The 22,571-nt window shown below is 54.3% G+C and overlaps 1 protein-coding gene across 3 annotated transcripts in view; it reads right to left on the bottom strand.

Annotated features, from left to right (window-relative positions):
* Positions 1-2,263: 2,263 nt before the first annotated feature.
* Positions 2,264-22,571, bottom strand: part of ADGRG1 (adhesion G protein-coupled receptor G1) — a 38,019-nt gene continuing 17,711 nt past the window's right edge. For all 3 annotated transcript variants that reach the window (XM_055552086.1, XM_055552087.1, XM_055552085.1), the window contains exons 2-14: positions 17,593-17,686; positions 16,632-17,054; positions 14,917-15,049; positions 13,902-14,049; positions 13,407-13,538; positions 12,700-12,816; positions 12,444-12,489; positions 12,081-12,184; positions 11,227-11,345; positions 8,572-8,840; positions 7,156-7,264; positions 5,359-5,627; positions 2,264-3,751 (exon numbers count right to left, since the gene is read on the bottom strand). In XM_055552086.1, coding sequence (XP_055408061.1) covers positions 3,621-3,751; positions 5,359-5,627; positions 7,156-7,264; positions 8,572-8,840; positions 11,227-11,345; positions 12,081-12,184; positions 12,444-12,489; positions 12,700-12,816; positions 13,407-13,538; positions 13,902-14,049; positions 14,917-15,049; positions 16,632-17,054; positions 17,593-17,680 — 2,088 coding nt within the window. In that variant the 5' untranslated portion in view covers positions 17,681-17,686 and the 3' untranslated portion in view covers positions 2,264-3,620. The remainder of the gene's footprint in view (positions 3,752-5,358; positions 5,628-7,155; positions 7,265-8,571; positions 8,841-11,226; positions 11,346-12,080; positions 12,185-12,443; positions 12,490-12,699; positions 12,817-13,406; positions 13,539-13,901; positions 14,050-14,916; positions 15,050-16,631; positions 17,055-17,592; positions 17,687-22,571) is intronic.

The raw sequence follows: 22,571 nt of genomic DNA, 5'->3' as shown, positions 1-22,571 counted from the left end.
TTTCCCCTTCCTCCCACATAGTGTCTAGACAGGATTCAGCCTCTTTCTAGGCCCTCTGGGCCCTGGGGGGGTCAGAGCCACACAGGGGGCTGGTGGGAATCTGACAGGACCCCAGGCACTTCCTCTTCAGGGAAGGCTGGGAGGGTGAATGGGAGCCACTGGCCTGCCCCTCCACCCACCTCCACCTGACTGGCCGCCTCCTCTCTCCCAGCCGCAGGTCAGGGCAAGGGCTCTGTGAACCATGACTGCTAGGTTCCACACCTGGAGACCCATCTGGCGTCTGGGGCTCCCAGAGGGACTCCCAGATGCCTTTTTGTAAAGAAGAGCCTGAGCCCTACAGACCGGAACCCAGAGTGTGCAGCCCACCTGGGAAGACAGGACCTGGGACTGGCAAAGTGATGAGGGAAGGTCTGGCAGAGCCAGAGCAGGGGCACCTCTCCTAGGCCCCACGGGGGCTGGAGCTTAGCCTGGAACCACTTAGAGCCCTGGGGATTCCCAGGAACACCTACCCGCTTCAACCATCTCCCACCCTCAGCTTGTCCAAACGGCTCCAGGTTTGGAGTCTCCTGGTGCGAGGCCTCCGGTACTCTGGACAGGCCCAGCCAGCTTTCACCCCCTGGCTATTCCAGCCCATTTTCCACACAAACGGGGAGACAAGCCTGGTGGGACCAGTGGTCCTACTGTTCAAAGTCCTACAGCCCAGAGTCGTGTGTGATAAGAACCATCTGGGTTGAGGAGCACCACAGAGCTGTCAGATGGCCCGTTTAGGGCTGTCATGAGAGGATGAGACCCGACCAGAAACCTGGTCCCCACTACCTGAGCTGGCCCCGGAAACAGACACTAGGTGCTCAAGAGAGTCCTTTGAAGTGGGAGGATTTGTTTGAGGAGCATGCTACCGGCCTGAAGGAAGGGGCTGGGTCGCCCTTCCTGCCCTCCCTGAGGATGGCTGGAGGTGTTTCCTAAGGTCTAGCCAAGTAATTTTGGTCTGAGAGACCCCCAGAGAGGTCCATGAAGGGGAGATGGCCCTGATCTCTGTGCATCCCACCCAGATGCGCAATCGGGACAACGGAGTGGGAGAGGAGGTCTGTCCTCTGCCTTCAGGGGCTGGAGCACAAGAGGAGCCCACCACTTGGAGAAAGGCAGAGGCAGGAACCGATGGAAGTGGGTCTGGGCAGGTCCCCGAAGATCCCACATTCAAGCCTGTGACATCACTCCTGGCCCATCCCTGGCTGCCAGGGCGCTTCACCCCGCTTCCTGTCCATCTCTGGAGACCGTGACTCTTTCCCCAGCCCATGTTCCTCCTGGAGCAGCCAGGACAGGAGGGAGGAGACTGCGGGGATGGAAAGCTCAGATGCGGGCCAGGGCTGGAGCTACACTGGACCTTTAGACACAAAGAGCCGTGATCAAACAAGACTGCTTCCGGAAACTGAAGGGGGATGAGAAGCTATTTGACCTGCCTCACCTGTGTCACAGGACAGAGAGGGGAGACTTGACGGGACAAGGTAGAAGGCAGTGATGGGCGAGAGGTCCAATCAGTTTATTCCTGCAGCCCACCCACTGCACACCGGTCAGTAAACTGGTTACATACGTCCAGTGACCAGCCAAGGGTTGAATTCAGCCCTCAAATGTGATTTCTTTAACCAGCGAATATTTTGGATTAGCTAAGGTTTTTTTTTTTCTTCATATTTATTATTTTTATTTAATTATGTGGCTGCACCAAGTCTTAGTTGCTGCACACGGGTTTTGATCTTTGATCAAGATCTTTGATGGTTGTGGCAAGTGGCATCTTTAGTAGCAGTATGCGGGATTTTTTTAGTTGAGGCACGTGGGGTCTAGTTCCCTGACCAGGGATCAAACCCAGGCCCCCCTGCACTGGGAGTGCAGAGCCTTAGCCACTGGACCACCAGGGAAGTCCCTAGTCAAGTTTCTTAAATCAGCGGATTTTACACCAGCACAATCTGTATTTCTCCTCATAAAAGGCAGGTGTGCTACACGGGCCCTCATTCCTGCAAAGTGGTGATTGGCTCAAGCTGAGTAGCAGCTGCATCCTCAGCGTGAGGCTCGTAGCCTTCCACTGACCCCACCGCTTGCCACTGCCTCCCCAGTGCTGACACCCAGTCGCCATTTCTCTTCCCCATTGCCCTGATAACACTTCCAGTAGATTTCTCTTATACATGGCCGTCTTCTCTTGCTCATGTTTCTCCATTGTGCCCCCCGCCCCCCCCATCAGTGACCCTTACTAGAAGCACAGAACAAAGTTCAGGAGGAAACGCCCCCAAATGTTTGCATTTGTTGGTTAGGTGACAACAACTGACTTTTATTTTCTTCTGTGCACTCTTCTACAGCTTCCAAATTCTCTACGATGAACACACACTTCTTTTTAATATCAAAAGACAAATGGACTGGTAATTACAAAGGAAATCCTCCCCATTTTTGAGTCTGAGAGCCAGGTCAAATGTTGCTGTCCTGCAGGAAGTCTTCCTGGAATCCAAGCTAGGAGTGATGGCTCCCCCAATCCTGTGCCTGCAGCTCTAAGACTTCTTGTGTTTGTGCATGGTTCCCACACTAGACTGAGAACTCACAGAGGGGAACGACCATTCGTTCCAACAGAATTAACTGTGACTGGATGCGGTGTGATCAAAACTGCCTGCAGGGGGCGCTAAGGGGCACGTCAGGCTCTACCAGCATCATCAGGGGAGGCGTGTCTCACTCAGTCTTTGGAGGGCTGGGATGGAAACGATTTTGGACTGCAATGTCCCATAGTTTGTGAGGCAAGAGGGCTTCGGGAGAAGCTGTGGGCCCCTGTGAGGTGTGAGCTTGGCAGTGGTGAGCAAGGGTGATGCAGCGTTGGAGAGGCCCAGATGGAAAGATGGACCTAGCCCAGCCCAGAAATGTTTCTACTAAGCCTGAGTCAGGGGCAGGCAAAGGCCCACACAGTAAATAAAGGTTTACAGCAGGCACCAGGCGGCTCTTGGGAACCACTGCCCAAAGTCCAGGGTTGGAATCAGGGACCCTGGGGCTGGGAGTGGAAGGCTAGGGAAGTCCTAGGAGAGGAAGGGAGGAGCAGGAAGGGGAGAGGGAAGGCTGGGGAGGCTGACAAAGGGGGAGGGCCCTGGGCTCAGAGGTAGGGAAGCTGTGCTCCTCCAGGGGTCTGGCTCAAAGCTCTGCCTCAACCTATTTTCCCTGCGTGCCATACTTAGGTTAAAATGACTGGGGCTACAGAGTACCCACGTGGTGATCACCAGAGACAGAGCAGCCATGGCACATTTCTGTCCTGGGTGAGAGCACAGGACCAAGGGTGCCACCAGCCTCCAAGGTTTAAGTCCTGCAGACTCCCAACCCCCAGCTACAAGGGCCGGTTCAGTGGTGATGCATTAAGACCAGCCTTCAGTCCCACTCCTGGGTCCCCTGAGATGGACCCAAGAGGCAAGTAGTCAGAAGACCCAGCCTGGGATTTCTGGCTGCCATGGTGGCAACAGCCCCATCCCTCCAAGGTCCTTGGGCCTTCTCAAGTCTTCAGCTGGCCCACCCAGGGTTGGGCCTGGCTGCAGGGGCTGCAGGTAGCAGTGAAGAGAGACAGGTGACTCTGCTTCTTCACACCGGCGGGGGGCGCTGGCGGCCTAGATGCGGCTGGACGAGGTGCTGCCCGAGCTGATGGGGAGCCTGGCACTGTCCGAGTTGCTCTTCAGAGGGGAGGGCCCACCCTGGGCCTGCAGGCGCATGGACCAGTACCAGAGGAAAATGAGGAAGCCTGTGGGCAGCAAGGGGGTACAGGGCTCAGAGGCTGGGAGCAGCCCCCCCGACACCACTTCCTTCCACTTTGATCCATGTCTGCCCACACCCCCCGACCCATGTCTGCCCACACCTCCCTCACAGGCTCTCCACACCCACTCGATCCCAGGAGTACCAACTCTGCACCAGGCACTGGGCAACGCTCTGTGCATCATCTCACTTTAGTCTCTCCAGGTCCCTTGAGACCAGGCCTCGTTATTACCATTCTGTTTTACAAACAAGGAGGCTGAGGCCCAGGGAGATAAGGGGCTTGGCTGAGCCAGGAGTCCAGCAGCAGTGGTTGGGCTCTGGAGCCACCTGCTTAAGTACCAGGTGATAGTATTTCTCCCCAAATAATACTTCTGTGATTTAGCAATAGCTCAGTAAATGCGTGAATTGATCGGCATCCTTACAGTGTCCCCTTCACTTCACAGATGGGAAAACAAAGGCTCACCTCCCTCACACCCCACTCCATTGCATGGGGACTCCATGGAGACTTTGCTTTCCCTGTTTTCCTGCCCAAGCTTTCCTCCTTACCCAACATGGTGAAAAACAAAGGGGTGTGTGTGTGTGTGTGATGTTGGGGGGGCGGGGGCAGAGGGTGCAGGTAGAGCAGGAACAGACCCTCATGGCATCAAGCCAGGCCCTCACAATCCAGCCCCTCTGCTCCTCCCCCCTCACCTCCTCCCCATCTCCCCCCAAGCTCACTACCCCTTACGCAGCTCCTCCTTAGGGTTCCTCCAACATACACCCTACTTCTGGCCTCAGGACCTTTGCTCATGCTTCTCCCTCTGCCTGGAGCACTCCAGCCCTAAAGCAGGTCTCCTCAGCCTCTAAGCTGCACCTGGGCATCTGTAACAAGGAGCACTCTGACTCAGCAGGCCTGGGGCGGGCCAGAGGCGGCGTCTGCAATAAGCTCCTGATGCGGCTGATGCCGCTGGTCCGAGAAACACCCTTGGAGTAATGGGACCCTTGATCTCTCTGTGGGTGGAGAGATCCACCTTTGTTTTTCACCATGCTGGGTAGGAGGAGGACTTGGGCAGGAAAACAGGGAAGGCAAGGCCTCCATGGGGTCCCCGTGCAACGGGGGTGGGGTGTGAGGGAGGGGAAGTGAAGGGCGCGCTGGATCCATGGCTAGATCCTTCTGTTGTCTCTGGATGTCTCCTAAACGGAGGGGCCTCCCCCTCCAAGTGTCCCCTAGCAGGCTCAGACTGTCTATCACCTTGCCCACTATTACTTCCTTCCTCTTCCAGATGCCCTCTGATGCCTGTGGCCCTTGGTCTTCAGGGCCACACTTGGTCTTCCCCACTAGAGATGAGCTCTGTGGAGCAAGGCTCTTGCCTGGCTAGTTCAAAACTGGAGCACCAGGGCTTAACACAGAGTCTACACAGAGTAGGTACTCATCAGTACCTACTGTACAAACAGAGACTTGTCAACTGTGGCCCAGAGGCCCCCATTTTACAAACGGGAAGGTTGAAGCCCAGAGAAGGGGAGGCTTTAGGTCATCTGGGTTATCTCATCCATGACCTGTTCTCTATGTCTGGGCACCCTTCCTGGGCCAGGGTCTAGGGTCTTCTCCACACCTACCTTGGAAGGAGGTGATGATGCTGAAGAAGTAGAGGATGACAAGCTGGAAGGTGCCAGAAGCAAAGGAGAAGAAGACCAAGGCCCAGGGCAGGCCGAGGACCAGACTGAGGCCCAGCAGGGTCAGCACATGGGGCCACTTCTGGGCGTGTGGGCGCAGCCGCAGGATCTGCACCACCATGGTGCCCAGCATGGCCGTGTTGAACAGAAACACCAGGCTGAAGAGGCCCAGGTTGGTGACATGGCTGACCAAGGAGTCCTGGATCCAGCACCTGTGGGCAAGCGTACAAAGGCTCAGGGCAAGGCCCGGCCCACAGGGTGCCTCCTGGGCCGTGGGCGAGCACCGTGTTGAGCCCGTTACAGGGCAGTTACTTTAGACACCACTGATTCAAGGGCCAAAAAGTCACTCTTCTTTCAACTATCCTATATTCCTTCTCTACAGCCAAGAGAAAGGCTCAGTTTGGTGCTAATATGTTTTTAACACTTTTAACACTCGCTAAAACAGAGACATTACTTTGCCAACAAAGGTCCGTCTAGTCAAGGCTATGGTTTTTCCTGTGGTCATGTATGGATGTGAGAGTTGGACTGTGAAGAAGGCTGAGCGCCGAAGAATTGATGCTTTTGAACTGTGGTGTTGGAGAAGACTCTTGAGAGTCCCTTGGACTGCAAGGAGATCCAACCAGTCCATTCTAAAGGAGATCAGCCCTGGGATTTCTTTGGAAGGAATGATGCTAAAGCTGAAACTCCAGTACTTTGGCCACCTCATGTGAAGAGTTGACTCATTGGAAAAGACTCTGATGCTGGGAGGGATTGGGGGCAGGAGGAGAAGGGGACGACAGAGGATGAGATGGCTGGATGGCATCACTGACTCAATGGACATGAGTCTGAGTGAACTCTGGGAGTTGGTGATGGACAGGGAGGCCTGGCGTGCTGCGATTCATGGGGTCGCAAAGAGTCGGACACGACTGAGCGACTGAACTGAACTGAACACTTGCTAGTCTCCCTTTTCAAAAAGAGCCAGACTTAGGCTCACTGCTTTCATCAAGAATTTAGTAGCAGGGTTTTCTTGTTCCTTTCATGACTTTTCACTGTTTATGACAAGTAATACTTATTTCCCATTTATGTGTAATATGACTTAAAAAATACATTTAACAAGCCAGAAGATTTAAAGGAAAAAATTAAACAATAATAATACGGATGATACAAGGTAAGGCAAAAATCACAAGATTATGACGCAGAAAACTGAAAATTTTAAAACATTGAAGGAATGGAAGGATTCCTTCCTAGCCTAGGGCTCAGGAGCTCTGGATTCTACTCTAGGTTCAGAGGGACTCACAGGCCAGGCCACGCCAGCCTGGGTGAATTAGCTGAATGTAGGACTGGATTTCAGCCCCATTCATCTCCTGGTTGGGTACAGGGTGATGTGGATCCCTGCCTTCTCTGGGTCTCAGTCTTTCCATCTTTCCATGGGGAGGGAGATAGAAGTGTGCAGCAAAGGAACATGCTAGAGGTTCATCTGCTCCAGCTCAGACTCCCCCACACACAAGTGGGGAAACTGAGGCCCAGAGGGGGGCCAGGACCTGCGCAAGGTTATCTGGCAAATGAGTGGCAGATCCAGGCCTGTTCTCACCCTCCCGGAGAAAAGCATCACTCTTAGCCCAGAGCTCCAGCCAAGGCCAGGCCAGTACCTCCAGCACCCATCACCCAAGAGTCTCCTGGTCAGTTCGACCTGGGCCCAGGCTGCTCTGACTTCTGCGCCATGAGGACTGCACTCCTGCCCCCACTGCACAAGCCACTCACATGGAAGGGTAGATGACGCTCTCAGGGGTCTTGTGCACAGCAAGGATGATGCGACCATAGTTGTTCATGTCCACCAGTGCCACCAGCATCACCAGGAAAGCGGGGAAGCCTGTGGACAGCAAAGCAGGGAGCTCCGTCTCCCACCTTCCCAGGTCTACCCTCCCCTTCCCTCTGGTGAGCCCTCTTCCTCTCACGTTCCCTCCGAGACCTGTGCTCCCAGAGCCCAGCCAGCTCCACTTGGGGCAAGTCCTCCAAGCTTGGACATTCCCTTCTCTATTCCAGTTCTGCTTTCCCAAGTCATGTCCAACTCTTGTGACCCCATGGACTGTAGCCTGCCGGGCTCCTCTGTCCATGGGATTTCCCAGGCAAGAGTACTGGAGTGGGTTGCCATTTCCTTCTCCAGGGGATCTTCCTGACCCAGAGATTGAACCTGGGTCTTCTGCATTGCAGGCAGATTTTTTTACCAACTGAGCTATGAAGGAAGCTCCTGGTTTCCCAAAGGGGGACCTATCTCCCCTAACCTGACCCCTGCCCACTCGCCATCCTGGAAGGCCCTAAGGAAAAGGGCCAGCAGGTCCCTGCTGGGGGCTGGATGTCACAGGAGAAATGGGAGAAGCAGACATTGGTGGGGTGGAGGACAGTTCAATGGGGGACATCTGGAGTTATGTTCCAGTGGAATGTCTATTCTGGGCTTTGACTCTGTCCATGAGGTGGAGACTGAGCTCCCTGGAAGGGGTTACCCACCATTAAACACCTGGATTTTGACCAACAGCCAACTCTGAAGGAATTTCATATAAATCAATGATAAGAACCAAGAAGGAACCAAATGAAAAATATGGGAGGAGCAGCAAATTGGGATCAGGGACATGTGGAGGTTGATGGGCCTGTGCAGTGATCAAAAGGACTTGTGGTATGTGCCCCTAGGCCCCGGGTCTGACAAAAGAGAGATTGGGCCATAGGTGAATTGGATTGCTATTGACTAAGAACAAATGCCAGAGCCATTGGGAACCTCATTATCTGAGGTTCATCGGGATGCACAGCCTGGGCCACCACCAGCCTAGGCGCATATGTGAGGACTGGTTTACAGTCCCATTCATCCACGACTGGGTGCCTTCAAGCAGTGCCCAACCTGCACATCTGCGCATGGCGGCTCTGTCTGCAAACCCCACTTGTAAAACAGAGATGAAGAGAATATGTAAGCATTTACTGGAGACAGGGCTCATCGCCTCATCCTCCTAAAGAGGACCTTGATCCAGCCAAGGTAAAGAACCCCTGAGGATGGCTGAGTGAAGGAAGCAGTGAGGGAATAATCAGAAGGGTAGGCGGAGAAGTGGAACGAAGTGCCCACCTTTTGTCAAAAGCCAAGAGGAGGAGGCCGGTCTGGGGGGAACCCACAAACCCCCTCCACTAACTTACCCCAGCCCACGATGCTCAGCTTGAGCAGGTAGCCTGGGACATAGGTGCCGAAGACCTCAACCACAAGTCGGTAGAGGTTGTAGCCCTCGAGGCCCATCCAGGAGAGGCAGGCAAGCAGAGAGAAGTGCAGGAAGATGGCGCTGGCACGGCAGGCAGCCTCGGAGCCTGACAAGGCCACCGGCTCACTGAGCAGGAAGCTCACGTCCAGCAGGAAGACGGCCACCAGCAGATTCATGTGCACCTTGATGGTATAATCCCTAGACTTCCTCCTGCACAGGTGGGCGGCGGTCAGTGTGGGAAGGCAGGGAGGTGTGAGGTGGGAGGTGGGAGGTGGGAGGTGGGAGGTGGGAGGTGGGAGGTGGGAGGTGGGAGGTGGGAGGTGGGAGGGCCCACCCCCGCCCACCCCCGCCCACCCCCGCCCACCCCTCCTCCTCCAGGCAGCCTTCCCAGACTACACACACACACACACACACACACACACACACACGCTTCCTGTCCTACTCTTGTGGCTGCAGCCAGGCTCTTGCCTACCCGTCCCTCTGCACCTACCCTGTGTCCAGCACCCACAGGCTTGGGCACTGTGTGTGCATTTAACAGCAGCCTCAGCTAGGCATATATGCTCCAATCAACACAGACACGCCCATCAACCAGATATTCCCAAAGTCAGAAGGGAAAGACTGGAATTTTTGCTGTTTTGGAGAACCCACGCCACCCACGTTCCATGTCTGTCTGCACAACTGTACCTCTGTGAGCACAGGCTGTGTGTGCCTGCCCTGCCCCCATCCTGAGATACTATGTGGTCTGGGGCACCACCAGCCTTTCTGTCCCCAATATGCCCTGCCTGGCACCATCCACTGCTTGTCCCAGAGGGCGCAGAAGAACACCTGCCATCTGGATTTCCATGCCTGCTGTGCCCCTAACACAAGGCACCACGATTGGCTGGCCCCAACCCCTCACCCTCAGTTTACTCCTCTGTGAAGTGGGAGGACTGGCCCCCCTCAAGCACGCGGTGAGGGTTACACTGATATAAAGCACCCAGCACAGATAAGATCTCAGTCCCGAAGGGTTCCCGTCCCTGTGTCCCAGAGCACTTTTGTGTCCTGGGTAAGTGCTCGGGTGCTTGTGCCCCGACTCCTGGCCCTCCACTAAGCCTGCCAGCTGTCTCTCTTCATCACCGACTCCAGCCCACCACGTATGCATCTGTGACCGAGCCTGCACACGGCTGCACCCTCCCCTCCTCCCCACGAGGACAGTGAGCACACTCCAAGTGTCACTCCAGAACTAAGGCTGTCTCCCCTCTACCGCAGTGGCTCCAGGCCCCAACTGCAGGTGGACTTCAGTTTAGGCAAAGCCCAGCTCTGACAATCCAGACCCCACACACAAGCCTGTCTGAGGGTGGGGGAGGCATTCTTCACTCTGCCAAAGGTGACCTCTTCTCTCCTCAGGCATCCAAACGACTAGGGTGACAGGTTCCTCCCTGGAGCCAGGAGCTGCTGCTGCTGCTAAGTCACTTCAGTCGTGTCCGACTTTGTGCAACCCCAGAGATGGCAGCCCACCAGGCTTCCCCGTCCCTGGGATTCTCCAGGCAAGAATACTGGAGTAGGTTGCCATTTCCTTCTCCAATGCATGAAAGTGAAAAGTGAAAGTGAAGTCGCTCAGTCGTGTCTGAGTCCTAGCAACCCCATGGACTGCAGCCTACCAGGCTCCTCCGTCCATGGGATCTTCCAGGCAAGAGAACTGGAGTGGGTTGCCATTGCCTTCTCCATGGAGCCAGGAGGCCGGGCCTCAAAACAGACACTAGGGAATGGGGGCTGGGGATAACCCTGGAGGCTCTGCCTGTCCACAGAGGCCACTGCCAGACAGCTCAGTAACTGGGGCCTTGTGGGCCTGGAGCCTGCCGGCTTCGGTTCAAGGCTGCTTCTGCCACTTTCGTGCTGTGTGATCTCGGTCAGGTCACTTACCCTCTCTGAGCACTCTTTCATAGGACCCTTGTGAGGATGAACCTAGTTCATCTAAAGCACTTAGAACAGGGTGTGCCCATGGCTGATTCAAGTCAATGTATGGCAAAAACCACTACAATATTGTAAAGTAATTAGCCTCCAATTAAAATCAATAATTTTTTTTAAAAAAGAAAAAAATTGCGCTAAAAAAATTTGCAAATCTTTGAGTAGCCTTTAAGCAAATAAAGTATTGAAATGCATTTAAAATAGAGGGAAACAATGGGATATTTAAAATAAAGGAAAGTATTCTATATGCTCAAAAAAAAAAAAAAAAGAACAGGGTGTGACTTGTGGGAAGGTTGATGTAATTGTTCACCGTTATCATCACCAGACTCATCATATTACTGTATGCCCCCAGTGGAATCACATCTGGTCCTTCAAAGACAGGCATCTAGAGTCTTACGTCAACTCGCCCAATTTTAAATATTGGCAGCTAATATAAACTGTCAGTGCGATGTTAGCCAAACATCACAGATCTGAGGAGGGAAGGTCAGCTGACTGAGCCTCCCAGGGCTCCCACAAACCACACACACACACGTCAGGGTCAGTCAGGCCCGTCTCCAGGGTGGGTCTCCCTGACTGTGGGGTCCCAGCGCAGGGGCCGGGAATGGAGGCTCTCCCTTCTTCCCCTTTCCCTCCCAGCCCCAGGCCCTACCTGGAGCAGAGGTAGGCGGCGATGGTGAGGACGCAGGCCAGGGCGGAGATGACGCAGCCCACGTAGGAGAGGAGGCTCAGGTAGTGCTTGTGCACGGCGTCCACCTCCAAGGAGGCAACCTGGGCCACAGGGCAGGTCGGGGTTGGCCTCCGTGCTGAGGGTGTGCCCAGGTCGGGGGCTAACCCGTGGTCCCTGCAGGACCTTGGGCATCTGTGAGCCACTCTTGCCCCCCAGCGGAGCAGAGTGGCGTCCCATGAGTGCACTTTTTCACCACATTCTCATATGCATCCCTGTCCTCACCAAGGTCCAGCGGCCTCCACCAGAGAACCCCTTTTTTGTCCTGGCACTAACTATGTTTCTAGAACACTCAACCCAGAAATAAGCCTCCTGGGAGGGAGTGAGCTCCTGATACCCAGAGAGCACCAGAGGACCACTCTGGTCCCTCAGATGCTAAGTCCTAAAATTCTGGAAGAAGGATATAAGACACAAAGAGATCTTGAGGGCCACCGAAGTCCACCACAAGGGCCTCCGCATTGGGCCTCTGCATCCCCTGGAAGGTTCCATAGAAACACAGTCCTGCCCCCACCCCAGCCCTTTAGAATCAGACTCCTAGGTTAGGACCAGGAACCTGTTTGTATCAGGCACCCAAATTGGGGGATAAAGAGCAAGGACTTCAGAAACCTTTTACTTATTACTAGCTGTGTGACCTTGAGTAAATTGCCTAACCTCTCTGAGCCTCAGTTTCCTTAGCGATAAAATGGGACAACAACAGGAGTCATCTTGAGGCTTGCTGTGAGGAATGAATGCCATATATGTGAGAAGTGGCGGCAGTGGGGCAGGAGGGGCTCATGTACCATCAGCACCGCAAAGTAGGTGAGGTGGTTGCAGCGGCAGGACGTCTGTGTCTCTCTCCTGATGGTCTCACACCCCACGTCGCTCCAGCTCCCCGGGCTGCTCGCTGAGGAAGGGCCAGCATGAGGCTCTGAGACCAAGCTCAGCACCCCCACTGTCGTCCCCAGTACCCCACAATTGCATGACTGCATCCCCCTTCTGAGCTTTTGCTTCCCTCAGCAGGTCCCTAACCTGCCATCACTCTTTCTTCAAAGCTACCTTCCTCCAGGAAGCCCTCTTTGATTAACTCCATCTACGCCACCCTCTAGGACCCCCACTACCTGACTCCAGGTACCTGCCCAGCTCAGAGCCCCCTCCACACTCACATGTCAGGTCTTCAACCCAGAATACACACTGCAGAGTCACGTTCTTCTGTAGGGACAAGAAAGAAGGAGGGGCCCTGTGGCAGTCTGCTCCTTCCCCGCCGGGCTGAGGGGGCCAGTGCCAGGGCCCCACCCTATTTTGACCTGACTGGCCAGTGCCCTCAGCCAGTTAGTCAGTTTTCTTTCAGAAAAGAGGAGGGACGGGAGCACATGGGCAAACAGGGACCCTTGTCCCCTGGGTTGCTTGGCTCACACTCACCGGCTGTGGCTGGTGCTGGAAGGTGAGCACCACGGGCTCCGAGAGGTTGGCTACTTTGGTGTTCTGCACAACAATACCCAAGACCTTCTCTCCCAAGACCTGGCTGGAATTCTTGTCCTAGATATATGGGGTATGGAGGAGAGGGGAGGGAGGGGGCTCAGGACGAGAAGAAGAGTACACTCTTGTCTCTGCCCAGTACACTGCTCCCAGATTTTGAGTCTCCCTCTGGAAGCAGTTCTTGCGTAGGTAGTCATTTATACCATAGTAAGAATAACACCATTTAGATCTTTCCCAGCATGGCAACCCACTCCAGTACTCTTGCCTAGAGAATCCCGTGGACGGAGGAGCCTGGTAGGCTGCAGTCCATGGGGTCACTAAGAGTTGGACACAACTGAGTGACTTCACTTTCACTTTTCACTTTCATGCATTGGAGAAGGAAATGGCAACTCACTCCAGTGCTCTTGCCTGGAGAATCCCAGGGACAGAGGAGCCTGTTGGGCTGCCGTCTATGGGGTCGCACAGAGTCAGACACGACTGACACGACTTAGCAGCAGCAGCAGCTCTAAATGTCATGCATGTTGCCATCTGATTTCTGACTTTGCAAGGACTCTTGGAGGAGAGGGCTACCTTCCATGCCTACCTTCCATCTCTCTGTCAGACAGAAGCTGCTTTCCCCAAGGGAGGGCACAAGGACAACCACCCCCTACCTGGAACAGAGCTTGGCTGCTGAAGTCCACCAAGAGGAGTCTCTTCTCAGCTTCCTGCCTCCTGCCCTTGGCCTTCTGGAAGAGCACGCTGGGCAGCAGCACCGAGTACTCCAGGATCTCACTCTGCTCCTCCTGCAGACCGGAGGACCTGCTGGGGCTCAGCCAGAAGTGAGTCCCCACCATGTCCCCCCAGCACACGCCTTCCTGCACGCTGCCATCTCTAAGCCCACCTCCTTCACGAAGCCAGACTCACAGCAACCCTGCTCGCTCCTTCTTTCCTTGGCACCAGTGCGGGCTAGGGAGTCTTGTGGTTAGAGCCCAGGGGATAAGAGCCTGGGAGAATCATGTTTATTCTGGTGTCTGGGTGTCAGACACTGACCCTGCCTATGGCCTCTTGGTGTGCTGGGGGATATGAAGGGTGGGGGGGTGTGGGGAGGGAGCGCTCGAAGCCTCTACATCTGCTTCCTGCCCTGGCTGCCAACCCTGACCCCTGACCTCCCGCTGGGAGTGGATGTGCAGGTCCTGTGGGCTGAAGGCGGGCTGGAGCTTCCACACTGTGGCGTTGATCCGCTCCTCCTCAAAGGACACGGCGTCCCCTGTGAAGTTCACAGAGGCCAGCTTCGACTCCAGGCTCTGCAGCTGCCTGGAAGCAGTGGGGAGAGAGGAAGAGATGACTGCTGGGGGTGAGGGGTGGATCCAGGTAGGCCAGCAGGCAGGAAGACGGAGGGAGCAGAGAGGCGACTCAGGCTGATACACAGGAAAGAGTGTGGGGCCCGACAGAATGACCTGCGGGGGTGATGTGGAAGAAACTGGGGCCTCAGGGCAAACAGGAAAGGAGTGGGGTGGGGTCCTATCCTCAGACTCAGCCACCAGGCTCTGGGTCCAGTTCTGCCTGGACCAACCCACTTTGTGCCGCCGGGCAGCCCTACCCATCAGTCGGCCTCAGTCTGCTGAGCTGTAAAATGGGTCAATCCTTTTTCCTTATTGGTGGAGAGGAGGGCTTGGGTGCTGGTAAGAGAGACTTTTTTTTTCTGACTCAGGCAGGTGATGGGGCTTGGCCTGTGGGACTGAATCGAGATGGAGACCGAGGGGAGGTCTCTACGGTTCAGTTCAGTTCAGTTCAGTCGCTCAGTCGTGTCCGACTCTTTGCGACCCCATGAATCGCAGCACGCCAGGCCTCCCTGCCCATCATCAACTCCCGGAGTTCACTGAGACTCACGTCCATCGAGTCAGTGATGCCATCCAGCCATCTCATCCTCTGTCGTCCCCTTCTCCTCCTGCCCCCAATCCCTCCCAGCATCAGAGTCTTTTCCAATGAGTCAACTCTTCGCATGAGGTGGCCAAAGTACTGGAGTTTCAGCTTTAGCATCATTCCTTCCAAAGAAATCCCAGGGCTGATCTCCTTCAGAATGGACTGGTTGGTCTCACGGTCTCCCACTCCAAATCCCTGCCATGCCCGGGTCTGGGGGAGCCTCCTCCTCACCCCCACATGCTGCAGACCCACACTTACTGGCCTATGGAGGTGAAGGGAGGCCTCCGTGGGGTCTTCCGGGGATGCTTCAGAAACTGGCTGAGCCACCGGAGGTCCCTTTTCAGCTCACATACGTCCACCGAGACATTGTGGGAGGCCTTGTGGGGGGGATCTGGGGGAGAGGAATGGACAGACCCACCAAAAGCTGTTGAATGAGGTTCCACTCATTCAACTCAGGCCACACTCATCACACTCTCAATTACTCCCCCGTGACTCTGACAGTTTCTGTCCCCATTTTACAGAACAGGAAACTGAGGCTCCAGGTAGTGGGGTAGACTCCCCCAGGTCACTCAGAGATGTAGCCAGCCAGACGGGGCTCTGTCATACGGAGCTCCCAGAAACTCTAGCCCCAGTAGGGTAGACTAGACCACCCCTACCCCTACCCCAGGCAACCTTCTGACCACACAGAGGGAACTGGGAGGGCCAGCTCCCCAGGACCAGCCAGGCCTCCTTCAGGAGGAGCTGGGGGGTGGGGGGCTTCTCTGGTGGCTCCAGGGCCTCCATCCGGGCTACCCTGCACCCAAGGGCTGCAGACTCAGGCATCTCCAGGGGTTAGATGGAACTCTGATGAGTCGGCAGATGGAAATAGGGACAGAGCGGGAGAGGGCAGGCCCTATGCCATCAAATAAGGCAGGCTCCATGGTCACATCTGAGTTTTTAAGGCAGAAAGCCTAATTTTGCAGTCATTTGAAAACCCTGGCTCATGTTTTCCAAAAACTCTGTACAGACCAAGTAAGACCAGGCCAGATCTCCTCTGTAGGAGGCCAATTTACAGATGTTCCTGACTTTGCCCTAAACCCTCCCAGGTTGGGGCAGAATCCGGGCCTGGGGACAGGACCCTCATCTACCCGTCCCCACCTGCCCCAGCTCTGCCCCTTCCATCCCTCTCCCCACCCCACCACCACCCCTTAGCATTTCCATGGGCCTGGAGATGCTAACATATTCAAAGCCCTGTGCCCCCTCTCTTGGGAGCCCTGCCCCAAACTGGAACTGCCTGAAAGGAACCAGAATCAGGGAAATCCTGGACCCCAAGTAAAGCCTCCAGCTCCTTCTGGTCAGCCCCTGCTCCCTGCCTCCACTCCACACTGAATAGAAGGCAGTGGCCAGGCCACACCTGTCACATCTCCGCCAGAAGACTCAGTTTGCACACCTCAGTGTCAGCCTCTAGCCTTGCCACTTCCTGACCTCTTCCTGTCCCCCAGCCCCAAGCCAGTCAGCTGCTGGGTTCAAATCTGGCTCCCTCTCTTACTCGTTACTCTTGCAACTTTGTGCCTCTCTGAGCCTCAGTTTCTCCTCTGTGAAATGGGAAGAAACAGTCCAGATGAGGCTAACGAAGCAGAATTTTTCCTCCAGCTCCTGACCTCTAGCTCCGTCTCTCCACTCTCTCTGCTCCCACCCTGTTCATCTCTCGTCTTCCCTTATCTGGACCTACGCTGCAGCCGCGGGATGGGACTTCACCCCTCCGCTTTCACCCCTGTCTTCCCACAAACACACCTTGCATCACACTCTTCCACTCCTCAGACACCTTCCCTGAGTCCCCACTGCTTGTGAACAGAGCCCCCCCCACCAACTCCATGATATGACCGGCAGCCCAGACCGCTTTAAGGCCCCCCGCCCCCAGCCCCCGTGCACTTTGCTTTTCCAGTTTCCAGGCCTTGGGCCAATCCCTTCCTGCTGCCTGGAAGTCGCCTTACTGTGGAAGGAGAAGATGAAGCTGGCCGCGCTGGGCAGACTCGTGTTCCGGGGGCTCCACCAGGAGCTGACCGAGGTGGCAAACAGCGGGGGCCCCGGGGCTAGGGTCTCCTCCTGATGCCGGAAGCACAGGAGATCAAGGGCTTGGTCACTCAGCACGAAGTCTTTCTTGCCGTAGCGAAGATGCAATTTCCCTGCATGGCGGTTCCAGTAGAGGCAGAAGTGGTAGAGGCCCCTGGGAAGAGGGAATGGCCAAGAAGCCGGCTGGACTCCAGGGAAGGGAGCATGGATGGTGAGGGCCTCCTCAGAATTCTTGATGGAGATGTGGAGCTGAGACGCCTGCTTATAATGGAGGTTGCTGTTGTGCGTCTGGTTCCGCTGGCCGCAGAAGCGGAAGTCTTCCCGGGGGCCCCCGCCATGGGCACCTGAGGGGCAGAGACTGCAGGTGAGACTCTGGGCTGGAGGCAGGCCCTGGGCCCAGAACACAGGAGCCCAGTGCCTGGGACCCACACACATTCCAAGGACCTACTTCAAAGGGTCTCCAAAAATATGAATCTACCCTGTTTCAAGATGGTTGGCTTAAAAATAGGAAAAGAACAAACTCAAAATCAGTTAAAAAAAAAAAAAGAAAAAAATTTCAAAGGCAAAATAATATTTTAAAAAGCAATAAAATATTTCACGAGGCCATGCCTGCTACAGACAGCGGCGCAGGCTGTGCACTGCACAGGGGTGCTCTGGCTGCGGGGCCGGGTGGGGCCAAACCCACCCCAAGCTGTGTACTGGGGCCGGGGGCTGCATTTGACAGGATGAAGGGGAGACTCTATCTTTTTTCCAAGGTACCGTCTACTTGCTGAGCTGTATTTGCAGGCCTGTGCCTGCCCAAAGGGGTTAATGGATGTGCTGGTTCTTAACACAAGGATGGCATTTTAACAGGAGTCCCAAGTCACCTCCAGGAAAACCTACCTGGAACCAGGAGGAGACCCAGCAGGACCAGCGGCATCTGCAGCAGCACTTGAGCAGACATCTTCCTCCCCCAAGACACCCGAAACATCACTGCCTGAAAGAGGCCAGGAGTGTTAGCCGAGGTCCTGATCCCCAGGGGGATTGCCAGCCCTACAGAGGGACAAACCAGTGTAGTATGGACGTGGATGCGAGGCAGGGAGGCATGTGTGGAAACAGTCTGTGGACCCTCCCCCAGAGCTGCCAGGAGCGGAGTATCAGGAGGCAGTGGCCAAAAGAAGACACATAGATGACCAGTAGGCATGTGAAAAGATGCTCCGCATCGCTAATTACTAGAGAAATGAAAATCAAAACTACAATGAGGTATCTCACACAGGTCAGAATGGCCATCATTAAAAAGCGTACAAATAGCAAATCCTGGAGAAGGTGTGAAGAAAAGGCAGCCCTCCCACACTGTTGGTGGCAATGTAAACTGGTGCAGCTCTATGGAGAACAGTGTGGAGGCTTCTCAGAAAATTAAAACCAGAGTCGTCATATAATCCAGCAATCCCACTCCTGGGCGTATGCCTGGACAAAACTATAATTCAGAAAGATATATGTACCCCTAGGTTCATAGCAGCACCATTCACAATAGCCAAAACATGGAAACAACCTATTCTTCCATCAACAGAAGAATGAATAAAGATGTGGTACATATATGCAATGAAATCCTACTTGGTTGGCCATAAAAAAGAATGAAATAATGCTACCTGTAGCAACATGAATGGACCTAAAGATTATCACACTAAGTGGAGCGAGTCACAGAAAGTCCAATACAGTATGATATCAGTTATATGTGAAATCTACAATATGACACCAATGAACACATCTATAAGACAAAAACAGACCCACAGACATAGAGAACAGACTTGTGATTGCCCAGAGGTAGGGGGGTGGGGAGGGATAGATTGGGAGTTTGGGGTGAGCTGATACAAACTATTACATACAGAATGCATGAAAAACAAGCTCCTACTGTATAGCACAGGGAACTACATTCAGTATCCTGTGATCAACCATAATGGAAAACAATATGAACAGAATATATAAGCACTGTATAACTGAATCACTTTGCTATAAGCAGAAATTAACACCATGTTGTAAATCAACTATTCTTCAATAAAATACATTTTTAAATAAATTTTTTTTAATTAAAAAAAAAGGCAGTGACTGAGTTCAAGTCCCAGCTCTACCTCTGGCTTGCTGCATAACCCTGTGTAAGTCAGGGAAAGCAGGACTGATAATAGTACCTCCCTTTGGAACCCAGCAGTGATAGGGTAATCAGGGTAGCATCACCAGGAACCACCCCACCCTGCCTGTTCCGGGCCTTCAGAAGACAAGGAAAAGGACGTTCTCAGGGTTCTCCTCCAGGAACCTCACCATGATCTCCCCTAAGACCCAGCTCAGAGGACACCTTCTTCAGGAAGTCTTCCTCAACCCTCTCTACAGTTGGTCCTAGACTCCTTTGGTTCCCGCCTCCAGCCAGGGTCTCCTGTTAGCCAGCTCTGGGAGGCACAGGACGGTGCACCCCTCCTCCACAGGGAGCTCCTGATCCATCTCTGTGCACAGGCCCCAGTGTTCACAGAGGTTACTGGGCAGCCGGGCCGCAGGGGTATTGGAGTGAAGGATCAGCGCGGTCACAGCGCCTTCTACAGGAGCTGGAGGAGAGAGGCACTTCCTGGTATGGCCACCAGGGGGAGCCAGTTCCCAAGGCAGCTGGAAAGGCAGAGGGACGTCCCAGTCTGGCAGGGAGAAACAGTATGGTCCAAGCTGGGGAGGAGACAGCTCCCTCCAGCCCTCTCCTGGTGTAGAATGGGTCACTCCCCCAGCCTCTGTTAGCTGAATACCCACTATCTGCCAGCCTGTGCTGACCCAGCCTCCTCACCCCTGCTACTGCTACTGCTAAGTCACTTCAGTCATGTCCGACTCTGTGCGACCCCATAGACGGCAGCCCACCAGGCTCCCCCATCCCTGGGATTCTCCAGGCAAGAACACTGGAGTGGGTTGCCATTTCCTTCTCCAATACACCTATGCTAATCCTCATTCCAACCCTGTGAAATAGGCCCTACCATTTGACCCATTTCACAGATAAGGAACCTGAGATCCAAGGAATTAAATGACTTGCACATTTAATTGTTCCAGAGGCCAAGGGCTTTCCCTGCCTGATCAGGATTGTAGTGCCTGGCAGGGAACCTCCGTTTCTTGGACTTACAGAGAGACGCCGGGTGGCTTTGCCCACCCAACAGCCATCTGGCCCAGTGACTGAGCTGGGTGCTGGCAGTCACGAACAGACACCCTCATCCTGTGGGGAGCTGCATATGTCTGTGGTTACAGATGCAGTCATCTGCCACAAGCCAGACAAAAGGAAGCCTGGCATCCATGGGGCATGTGAGGAGTTTGATTTGGGGGAACCCAGGAGGGCTTCCAGGAGGAAGTGACTTTTGGATGGACTATTTGAGGGCAGCATTAAATGAAGGGGTGGCCCAGACAGGAATTCACTGAACAGACCTGGCCCCCTCAAGCCAGTCTCCAGTATCCCAACATATATAACGGAATCCTAATTTCTTGGGTCTGGTCAGTCTAATCGTTGGTCAACTGGGTTCATCACCCTGCCCTGGTGATATCACAAGACCCCAGAGAAGAAAGAAGTGGAAGTCTTTGGGGGAATGGCTGCTATTTCCTAAATTGTGATTTTTTAAGGTTTCATTCTGCATCCTCTCTGAGCATTTTGGTTCCTTTTGGGTTTTGGTGTTTTTGTTTTTATTTTTAGGGGGAATGAAGGATTTATTACTTGAAGTAAGGAGAACACTGAGCATCTTTCTAAAGCAGTGTCTCCCATTTGGACTCCTTTTGAAACTGTCACTCTAGAACAGTGGAAGGAAACCCAGCATCTGGGGACAGAAGTATATCTCTGCTAGACCCCTTCTCTTTCCTCCTCCTTTCTGCCAGTCCCTGTCACTGTCTGTACCTGATCCCCAGTACAAACGACATCTCCTCCAGGCAACTCCCCAACCCCTATTTTGACTTTTGTTTTATACCTGTGAACTCAGAGTTCACAGATCACTTTGCAAATATGGCCCCAGTTCTTCATTATGGCATTTGCATTCAAGGCCCAGAGAGGGCCGGTGATTTCCTGACCTTACACAGCAAGCAAGGATGGAGCTGGCTAGAATCCAAGTATCTCTCTGGCCCACTGACTTTCAAAGTGAGTTACAGCTATCAGTAAACAGTGCCTAGGACAGGACAGAGCCATCTGTTTTCATTTATCTTCCTGGACTGATCTCTTCGAGAACAAAAAAGCATAAGGAGGGAATGAGGTTCCCATCACCAGAGGGATACAAGTGAGGCTACATTTGTGAAATGCCATGATTCCAACAGATAGGGGTCAATGGCATGCTCTGATTCCTGGGTCATCCCCACTCTACCCTGGCTGCTTGAACAGCCACTCCAAAGTGAACAACTCTAGCCTCACAGACTTTCTTGGAATTTGAGGGGGAGGGACTGCCTGCTTTCCTTTAACACATCCTTAGTAGAGTAGACTCTGGAGCCAGATTGGGTTTAAATATCAATTCCTCTACTCAATGGCCATGTGTCTCTGGACTAGTTACTCACCTTCTCTGGGCCTCACTTTTGTCATCTGTAAATAGATATACAAATCAAGACTATCGCAAGGGTCATTGTGAGAATTAAATGAATTGGTATCTATAGAGGATTTAGAGCAGGAATATGCACAAGGCAAGTGCCATAGGTGTCGGCTCAATACCTCTGTATCCTTCCTGACCAGCTCACGCCTGCCCCTCACCCAGCGCCCTGGGCCCGTCACAGGTCTTGACTCCTACACCTTCCCTCCCACCCTCCACGTCACCCCCTCGTGGCCCCCACAGCCAGCTCAACTTCCAAAGCGCCTTGACCGGAAATTCTTCGAGCATGAAATTTCCTTTCTGGGAAGACTGAAACCCCACCCAGAAAACTTCCCACCTCACAGCACGGACCTGAGCCTGTCCCCAGAAGCTACAGGAGGGCTGGACGGGGGCACCATCTACACCCTCATGAGATCCTCAGAGCCACCCTGTGAGGCCGGTCCTGCTGCTTTGCCATTTTACAGATCAGGAAACTGAGACTAGGGCAGGGCTGTCTGTTCTAAGCTTCCCCACTGGTGGAGCTAAGACACGGACCTTGGTGTCATTCTAGAGAACTCCTTGGAGAGCTGGAGCCAATAGTTTCTAGAGATGCTTGCTCCTCTGGTTTGGGGAGACCCCCAAACAAAAGGAGAGAGAAATGGTGGGTGGGTGACAGCCGAGACCACAGGCTGTGCAGGCAGCTCCAGCCTGGGAGAGAGAATTTAGGGGGCTGAGTCCCCAAAAGAGGCCCCTCCCTGCCCCGCCCCTTCTAGAGCAGCTGCCCTTGACCTCAGGCCTTCCGTAAACACACGCAGAGAACAAAACAATCCGGCCCAGTTTGACACAATGGGGGCCACCATCACAGAGTCCCAAGGATCCAGGCAGAGTGGAGGGGCCAGGGCTCATCTAAGCTAAGATTCCCGGCTGCCCATCCCCCGGTCTGGCTGGGCCCAGGAGGAGATGCCCCAGCTCCAGTGTGGGCCCAGCCCTGCCCATCCTCATGGTAGGGGAGAGGGTAACGGGCAGGGGACTCGTGGCTCACTTTCTCCCCTGAGTCCTGACTCACTTCCTCTGCCATCCATTTAGAGCCACGAGTCACTGCTGGCCCAGTCCAGGCCCCTGGAAAACCCATTTCCTCGGAGGACGGAGGTGGAAGTTGAGTGGACAGGACCTTGTTGGCTCTGGGGTTAACCCTTCCCGGGCAGGCGCCTCCCCAGGAAGATGACCTAGGCCCTTAGGCCTTCTCCTGCCAGTAACATACGCCATGGACCGCAGACTTATCCATCCCCTGACCAGCCTCTTTGCCTGGATCGCCTCCCTCTTTCC

Source organism: Bubalus kerabau, chromosome 17, assembly GCF_029407905.1.
Source record: "Bubalus kerabau isolate K-KA32 ecotype Philippines breed swamp buffalo chromosome 17, PCC_UOA_SB_1v2, whole genome shotgun sequence".
Taxonomy (NCBI): domain Eukaryota; kingdom Metazoa; phylum Chordata; class Mammalia; order Artiodactyla; family Bovidae; genus Bubalus; species Bubalus kerabau.
This window is presented reverse-complemented; position numbering and strand designations above follow the sequence as displayed.